General features: G+C 45.5%; 1 protein-coding gene across 1 annotated transcript in view; it reads left to right on the plus strand.

Annotated features, from left to right (window-relative positions):
* LOC311355480 (junctophilin-1-like) overlaps positions 1-8,100 on the plus strand; it is a gene marked incomplete at its 3' end in the record, with an annotated part of 30,265 nt that extends 22,165 nt beyond the window's left edge. The window contains 1 exon segment of the mRNA XM_084475233.1: positions 8,097-8,100. Within this exon segment, the coding sequence (XP_084331359.1) occupies positions 8,097-8,100 (4 nt within the window).
* Between the last annotated feature and the right edge of the window lie 1,250 nt (positions 8,101-9,350).

Consider the following 9,350-nt stretch of genomic DNA (forward strand, 5'->3'; position numbering starts at 1 on the left):
TCCTCCTCCTCCTGCTCCTCCTGCTCCTCCTGCTCCTCCTGCTCCTCCTCCTCCTATGAAGGAAGCAGCCACTGGATCTCCCCCCCCCCCCCCCCCCCCCCAGCTATCCAAAAACTTGGGCCTGTTGAGCAAGACGACCAGCCTACAGTAGCCATGGCTGACGTCACTCACTGTGTCTCTGAGTCCTAACTTTTTTTGTTTGTTTTCTCTCCTTCCCCTAATGTCTCCAGCCGACACCTCACTCACGGGCAATGAGGCGAGAACACCCCCAGAGGGATTTCTGGGAAAGAAAGCAAAGCAAAGGTAGAAGAAGCAATGGGGTCCTTCCAGATGAAACAGTGTCTTGTCCCCTCTCCGCCGTTTGCTCCTCGGACCACGTGCTGCACCGCGGTGTTTGCTGAGTGGACAGAGATCTGCGCTGTTGACACTACTGTTAAAATGACCAGCCCCCCCCCAACCAAACACCCCCCCCCCCCCCCCCCCCCCCCCCTCCGCCTGCTCGTTTTTATGATGAAATCCTGTGCTACCATTCAGCTCCACATGTGCTCTTCAAATATTTAAACGGTGGGGGCCCGCATAAACACAGGACCAGCACAGGATGGATGATACCATAAACCGCGCAGCGCTGTAAATGACCCCGCCACTCAACTGGGGGTCTCAGATCTGGCCCTGCTGAGCGCTGCAACTCAGATTTTATTCCGCTAATGAATATTTGTTGATGGGCTGCTGTTGCCGTGCAGAATAATCACAGTCACCGCTGTCGTTGGGTGTCTTAGAGCATGGAGGTAACACGTCTTTTTTTTACCGTTCTGTGTCCTTTTATTCGACTCTGACTCTATATTTAGAGTTAATGTACGTTAATGTACGTTGTATTTATTCATAGTACTTAATTGTGTAGCATCTGCAGTAGCTAGCTATCACTGCTGTACACGGGGAATGGGTTGGCCTGGCGATTGTTAGTACTTGCACTTGGTTCTATGAACATCTTTACTGTACCGACAGCAATATATTTTTTAACTTCTAATGAGAAATGTACTTATTATAAGTCGCTTTGGATAAAAGCGTCTGCTAAATGCCCTAAATGTAAATGTAAATGTATATAATTTTTTGTGAAAAAGTGTCTCAACTCTCAAATGTTAGAGTCGCAGGGGGTTAACAGTGCGTTTGTTAAAAATAGCTGGAGGCTGTTCATTGTGTGTGTGTGTGTGTGTGTGTGTGTTTGCGTGTGTGTGTGTGTGTGTGTGTGTGTGTATGTGTGTGTGTGTGAGTGTGTGTGTTTGCGTGTGTGTGTATGTGCGTGTGTTTGCTTGTTGTGCGTCCCAGATTAACGTGTGTGATTGCTATATATCTTCTAGACTTGTCTAGGTGATTAAATGATGATTCCGCCCTGTGTGTGTGTGTGTGTGTAACTCAAACAGAGGTCTGAAGCATCTTGCGCCTTGCGGAGCCACGGCCGATTATTGAGCCAGATCTCTCCTCATCCATTTGGCAGCGTTTCCTTCCCCATGGCGTAAGACACAACCACCTACCAGATGTGCACCAGTTGCACGTCTACGATCGCATTTGCATGATCATTCAGTCCTTCGTGTGAAGCACGATCGATAATTCTAAAAACACTACATTTACTACATTTATTTAACAATTCTGGAAACATTGATGCTTTTGGTGATTTCCTAATCGTGAAATCGCACATATCTTATCTGTAGTCAGCCTTTTGAATCATCTTGCATTAAAACACTGATTGCATGCTTACTATATGAATACTGTTTAAAGGAAAGGGGTCATGCACAAACAGCTTACTTTGAAAATGAGTACAATGACTTGGAATTGAGTACAGGGAAATACTGGCTCCCACGAGGAATTCAAAGAGTTTCGTAGCACCCATCTTGCAGCTAAAGAGGGCTGGAAAGACCATGAGAAGACGTTGATCACACCAATAAAGTTCTCTGCTGTGTTGCCAGGTTAGTGCCTTGAGCTCAATAATTACATAGCTCTGTATACAGTTGTAAAAAGTGGCGGCCATTTTATGCAAACATTCCTGGATGCATGTTGTAAAGTGTTTGGACATAGACATGAGCCTGTGACGTGAGCTCAGAGAGCTAGAGAGAGAGAGAGCGAAAAGGAGGTTTATTGAAAGAGATAAAATATATGTGTGTGTGTGTGTGTGTGTGTATGTGAGAGTGTGTTTCAGTGTTTTTTCTTGAAACCTATTTTACATCTGCTAGCATACCATTAGCATAAAAACAATAGACACTCAGAAAAGTGCAGGGAGGTGAACAAATGGAACTGAAAAAATAGTTTTTCAGTCTAACCACACGGTGCTCAGCTACCTCAAGGGGACTCAGGCGACAATTAACCTATTTCTGAAAGAAGAGCATTAAAACAAACAGACAAAACAAATGAAACAACAAGCCAACATATTCGACATGGAGAAATGAATGAACAGAAAAATGGTTCTGTAGAAATGAGGAAAGCAGAGCGATTCATCTGGGATCCAAAGTGTTGCTGATGTGACGTAGAGGATAGTCGAAGGCCTTGGCTTTGGATTGAGGACAGATGTAGGGAACGTATAGGGAACGTGGGGAACGGAGGGAACGTAAGGAATGTAGGGAACGTATAGGGAACGTGGGGAACGTGGGGAACGGAGGGAACGTGGGGAACGGAGGGAACGTAAGGAATGTAGGGAACGTATAGGGAACGTGGGGAACGTGGGGAACGGAGGGAACGTAAGGAATGTAGGGAACGTATAGGGAACGTGGGGAACGTATAGGGAACGTGGGGAACGTGGGGAACGTGGGGAACGGAGGGAACGGAGGGAACGTAAGGAACGTATAGGGAACGTGGGGAACGTATAGGGAACGTGGGGAACGTGGGGAACGGAGGGAACGGGGGGAACGTGGGGAACGTAGGGAACGTGGGGAACACACACCAACACACAAATGGGCACACACACACACACATACACACCCACACACGAACAGAAACATAGGTACACGCACACACACACACACACAAACATACACACCCACACACATGAACAGACACATACGTATACGCACACACAGGCACACACACAACCTACAAACTTATTTGAGTTGATTTTGGCTAGCGTGTCCTGGCGAGGAACACAATATCCACTTCTTTATCAACACAATCTCCATTTGCAAGTGTATTTATAAACGGCTATAAACACAAAATCTGAATCAAAAACAACAAACATCTATTTGGAAACCAAAAACCCAGACTGGGGTCGTTGAGCTAACGTTGAGCTAACATTGAGCTAACATTGAGCTAATGTTGAGCTAACATTGAGCTCACATTGAGCTTACATTGAGCTTACATTGAGCTAACATTGAGATAATTTTAAGCTAACATTGAGCTAACGTTGAGCTTACATTGAGCTAACATTAAGCTAAGTGCCTCTGCCAGAGCATCAGACAGTCAAGCAAGAAGACTTCAATGACAATGACGTTTTAAGGGCAAATTATATTTAATTGAATCGCACAAGTTCAAAATGAAATATGTCTACGTTTTGAGTGAAGTTGTACACGTGTGCTGTATTGATTTCACTTATTTTTACTGCGATTGTGTCTCGGTGTGTAATGTGTACAAGTAGTTAACCTCTGTGGTTCTGGGTCTTTTTTTAGCCTGCAACTTGAGGTTGATGGTGTGAGAAGTAGTTTAAATGTCCACATATCTTCAAAGAGACATTCCAGTTACAGAGATGGGTCAGGCTGGAACCTTCTTGTCAGTGTGTCTCAAATTCCACGTCTCTGTTTCGAACCAAGGTGCTATTTTGAAAAGTGAAGTGAAGACACAGGGTCACAGTAGACAAGACACGCTGTGGGCCACTGAAACCTCACTTTGGTACACATAATGCTTAATAACACTGAAGTTCTCCAACCAACCTATATCCCTGACACTTGTTCCACAGTTTGGCTTCTCATTTCGCTTATTTTGCGTTTTTTATTAAAGGCCCAACTGAATTTCTTTCTCGCCTTTGGAAACTGACTTGATCTTTTGCACTTCTGTGATGTGGGACAACCACACGCAAAAGAGACGCTGCAGTGTGCCTGAAAAGGTTATTTAAGGTCCTCAGCCGTCATGGTAACACATGAGTCTCAAGGGTTTTCTTGAATATTCAGTTGGCTATTGCATTGGTTGACTGTGAGGTCACCCACCTGTCAGCAGATGACTTTAATTTTAATATTAATCCACACAGTTCTTTATAAACATACTCCCCTTGTGGCGCTAGAAAATGGGTCAAAGTCGAATTTGTAAGAATACTCCAGGAGAAGAAATAAAAACTCTTAATAAATCATCCTTGACTGAAGGATGTGGCATTTAAAAAACAATAAAGATACTTGACTAATTTCATTATTCCTCTGGTTGGAATTTGTATTTATTAAATGGATTTATGCAAATGAGCTGCCCGGGCAGATTAGCGTCACTAAACAAACACAGGTGAAACCGTAGAGGGCATTCGGAGCAGGCACTGGAAAGTCGATTTCTTGTGGTTTATTTTCTGGGTTGTTGGCGAGTGCGTTTGCGGCGCCGTTGCCAAGCACAATAGTCGGCATAATGAGAAACACTTGCCTCCGCTCCCCCAAAGCCGCACAGGGTACGCAGAGGGAAAGGGCCGGCATTGCATTCGTACTGTACATCACCACGTTGGTTTAGCTAGGTGGCCTTGATGTACAGTTGGGGAGAAAATATCCTCTCTCGACGTCTCGAATTACCCGTTTACCGTCTGGATGTTTTCACGGACGTCGCTGAGACGCCGGAGAGAGGAAGCACATGCGCCTGCGTGGAGGAGAGAACATCAAGCGTTTTGGAGAGGAAAGGAAATGAAAAAAGGGAGGGAAGATTGCAATACAAGTCCCGTTCGAATCGGCTTCCCAGGAAACCTGTCTTTCTCTTCAGTCTCAGCGCGGTTCTGAGACCGGTTCACAATCAAGAAGTTGGTCTGCTGGAACTTAAACGCTGCCTGTTGCTTTAATGGCTCACGCTCAATGACATACTACTACTTTGGTTTAATGAATTAAACAAACACACTACACATTTAAAGGCAGGGGTATCTGAATAAGGGGGATACCGCTGACACATCTTAATACATCTGTGGAAACATGGCACTGGGCAAAAAGTTATACAGCCGTGTCCTTCCAACAAGAAACAAAAAGATCCACACAAACAAGCTACTCTGTTGGTTCGCTTGATGCCAATTACCGTTCTGCCAAAATCAAAAGGTAAAAAAAGGAACCGATTGCTCACTCAGCACAAAAAAAAACCTTCCCCCCTTGAAGGGTTCCTCTCTGGATAACAGCGATCCATTGTTGAGAAGAGCCGAACGTTTTATTGACCCGGTCGTATTCGTGGAAGTTTTAGTGGTCTGTTTTCCTCAGACTTGCCTGAACCCATTAACACCAGCCGGGGGGAGAGAGAGAGAGAGAGAGAGAGAGAGAGAGAGAGAGAGAGAGAGAGAGAGAGAGAGAGAGAGAGAGAGAGAGAGAGAGAGAGAGAGAGAGAGAGACATATATAGAGAAAGAGAGAGCGACAGAGAGAGAGAGAGACAGAGAGAGAGGGAGAGAGAGAGAGAGAGAGAGGTTGGTTTACCATGGAATAAATTGCACGTGCTAAAGCTAATCATTCTCAAGTGTTAGCTTGATAGGTGAAGACCAACTGCCAGGTGGAAGAAGTGACATAGTTAGCGATAGCCTCAGCAGAACGTGGGATGCCGTCGCTGTCAGGATCCAGCTATGACATGGCCAAGCTAGGCCAAGCTAATACTCTGTGAATATTGGACAATAAATTCCTGTTGTGTTTCAAAAAAACAGAATAGTTAAAGGCACACTAGATTGTTTTGTGACGCACATTGTAAATCCTTTCATTAAAATGTAACCCAGGAGAGGAGACTAATGTTGACAACGACTGATGATAGCCATACCAGCCTGCCCTCAGCGGTTTGGACTCTCGCTGACTGGCTGAGGGCAGGCTCCAGGAGGGCCTTGGTCAGAACCCACCATACATGTTGGTTTGGCCCCGCTGGCTGGCTGACAGCCATGCTAATAACCAGGGATTGAATACATGTATGTAGAACGAATGGGCCATATCCCTGCACCTCTAGGTTCATGCCAAGGAATTCTCTGGATTTGGATTGGTCAAGGAAGGGACAACCCTAGATTATGACCGCCTGGGGATTATTCACAGTCAGTGGTATTATACATCACCTGGTTGCAGGTTCATAGCTCTTGCTATTACGTTTTATTTTTTATAAGTTTACGTTTTATCACAAAAGTCAAACCAAATCTGCAATAACATAATTCTTAACACAACGCTAATTGAGATGCAAAACGGGAACGAGATTTGAAATGGGAGACTTTCTCTTTTAAAATCAGGATGTTTGTGTGAATTCAATTTGTCTGATCCAGATCGACGAAGCAATTGTCTGAATCACATCACTGGCTGCCCTCCACTCACCTCCGCCCCTCCACCCTCCACTCTTCATCGTCTTCACGCTGATGGACACGATGAGGAGGGGAGGAAGAGGGAGACCCTGTGGTATCGGGAGGAAACGTTTATTCCAGTGGAAGGGTTGTGTTTTGAAATTGGCCAACATGGTGTTGTAATATCCCATTGGCTTTGGTGTATCGGGTTTTGCTTAGTGCAGCGTTTACAACAATTCAACTGTGTGTTTGCTTTTTAGGTCTGTGTGTCCCTGGGGTTGAAACACACACAAACACATACACACACACAAACAAACACACACACACACACACACACACACACACACACACAAACAAACAAAAATGCTAGCTCAGCACAGACACAATCCAAGACACAGAATCCAATCCACCACATCACTGTCCAGCCCCTGATTTACTTGACAGGATAATACAGTTGCTGGGATCGGGGCGATGGTACTAAACCGCTACGGTGACGCCCAGCCGAAAGGTTTTGGGTTCAAGCCCTGATGCCTGCAGGCTACCTGTGGGGGTCCTTGAGCTGGCTTCTGTGTGCTTATAGATAACATGTTTCTAAGTCCCTGTGGATTTAAGCAGCGTGCAAAATACCTGGTGGCAATCGGGCGGTCCCCACTACCTAGTGCTCCCCTGTTATGCTGAAGTCTTACACAGACTCAATACCTGAGGCGGCTTCTGAGCTGGCGACTAGGTAGCCCAAGGTAACACGTTAAAGAGTCTACTGGTATGCCTGAATATGTTTGTCACTGTTACAGAAATAAGAGTTATTGAGAGAAAACAGGGCTAAAATCGTATGTTTTTGCTTGTCTCCGCCGACCAGTTTATGAAAGTTCTACTGTGCTCTGAACTCAACTCGCGTCTTCTGGTGACATCAATGAGCCTCCGCAGGAGCACTAGATGTCACGACAAAGGGACACCTGTGGAAAGGCGATGTGTGGATGCGTGGAGCTCCGTCTGGGCCGCGGTTGATGATGGCCGCGTTTGAGAGAGGGTTCAGCTTCTTGGACACTTTACGTTTTTTTTTAGGTTTTCCTAACTACACATTTGGATTGTGAACCATTTGCAACGGGGTCACCCATGGAAGAAGGCTTTACCAGAAACAATGGGCTATAGAGGAATCACCGCAACATATTTTTCTGTAGCCTATTTGTATTGGTGAATAAATGTTTTGCAAATGTGAATAATGAATACTGGACACAATAAGCTTTCGAGAGACATTTTTTGTCTCTCGAAAGCTGACAAATCCATTGCATTAAAGATTTTTCCAGAACCCCCCAAATATTTATGCTGTGGATGCTTTCACGGGGTCTCAAGTGTCAATCGAGGGGTCTCATACCCCTGAGACCCCAATATCCCACAACCTGGGTGTAAACGTCCACTGAATGATGGGTGGATGGATGAATGATGGATGGATGGATGGATGATTGGATGGGCGAAATGCAATGAAATCCAAGTACATTGCCTTCTCCAGAGCAGTGCAGCACTCAGCACTGTACACACGGCAGAGAGTGGAATCCTCTTAAAGACATGTCCTTTTCATTCCTCAGCGGGACGTAATTTCCACGGAGGACTAGCCAAGCTGTGTCTTGTGCTCATCTAATTTCTCTCCGTTGGCAGTTGACACGCGGAACGTTTCGATACGGAATGCCGCCAGGCGCACAGGGCCTCTCCTGAGAGCGGGAGCAGATGGGGGCGGGCGGAGAGGGTCGTAGGATTCCTGAAGGGTTTACTCGAGGGTGGAGGAAGCACAGAGTCTAGCTTCACTCGAGGAGTCTCTTTCATTAATGATGTCTCGTGGCCAAACGCAAGTGGTGACTTTGGTTGAACTCGATTTGATTACGCTCTGGAAGAACAATAGCACATTTTTTGAAGTGCACCGTTTAAGTTCAGTTTAAGTTAAGCAGTAAGATTCCTTTGCAAGTTGGAAAACATGCATCACTATCCCCCTGCTGATCAGAATGCTCAGCAGTGTTTTTTTTTAAATCTGAATCTTCAATGTTGAAATCATTAAAGACCATACAGGTTACGTGATGGGTTGGTTGAACCAACACACACATCTGTCAGGAAATCAAAACAACAAGACAAACATTGGGTCTTGTACAAAAAAGTATCACTTTAATTTTGTCCAAACAAATTGAAGAGACACGTCCTGTCTGCCCCGGCACTAAATTGGACATTTCCAAATGAAAATCAGAAATAGTAAGAAACCAAGTTTACACCAACCGAATAGACAGGAGGAGGCATGTCTGATCTAAAAGCCTGTCTGATTCCTGCAAGAAAGCCTGCATACAGGCGACGTGAGCAGTCAGACTCTGGCGTTAGAAACCACGGACACGGAGGGAAGTATGAAAAGGAGAAGGTAAAAGAGCTCGCTAACTCAAAGGAACAACCAAACCACAAATCGTCCGACCTCAGACTAGACTTCGAGGTAAAAAAAAAACACTACACTTTTGAACCAACAGGTACCAGGAATTGATAGGAAATGTCTAATTAAGGAATCTGGAAAACTTGCTCGGTGGGAACCACAAAACTGTTTTGAGGCATGTCCATCAACCATCCCCTGCTTTGACACGTTCACCTTCCAGGCAGAAAGCTGCCAACCCGCTCATCTCTTGTCACTCACGGCCCCAGACACACACACCCCATCGCCTCACCATACGTCTGTGATGTCTCCCGGGAACGAGGACAGGGTAAACACTCGAACCCTCACTTATTCCCAGTTTCCTATCGAAGCGTGATACTATTACTGTTACTGAGCCTCTCTCAATACGAAGGAACGCCACCGAAAAGCCTACTCGGGTGAACCAGTGGAAAACTGCGGCTGCACTTGTTAGTCGAGGGGGATGAATGTGCGTCGCTGTATGAAATTAA

The sequence above is a fragment of the Micromesistius poutassou genome (assembly GCF_964030765.1).
Source record: "Micromesistius poutassou genome assembly, chromosome: 11".
Taxonomy (NCBI): Eukaryota; Metazoa; Chordata; class Actinopteri; order Gadiformes; family Gadidae; genus Micromesistius; species Micromesistius poutassou.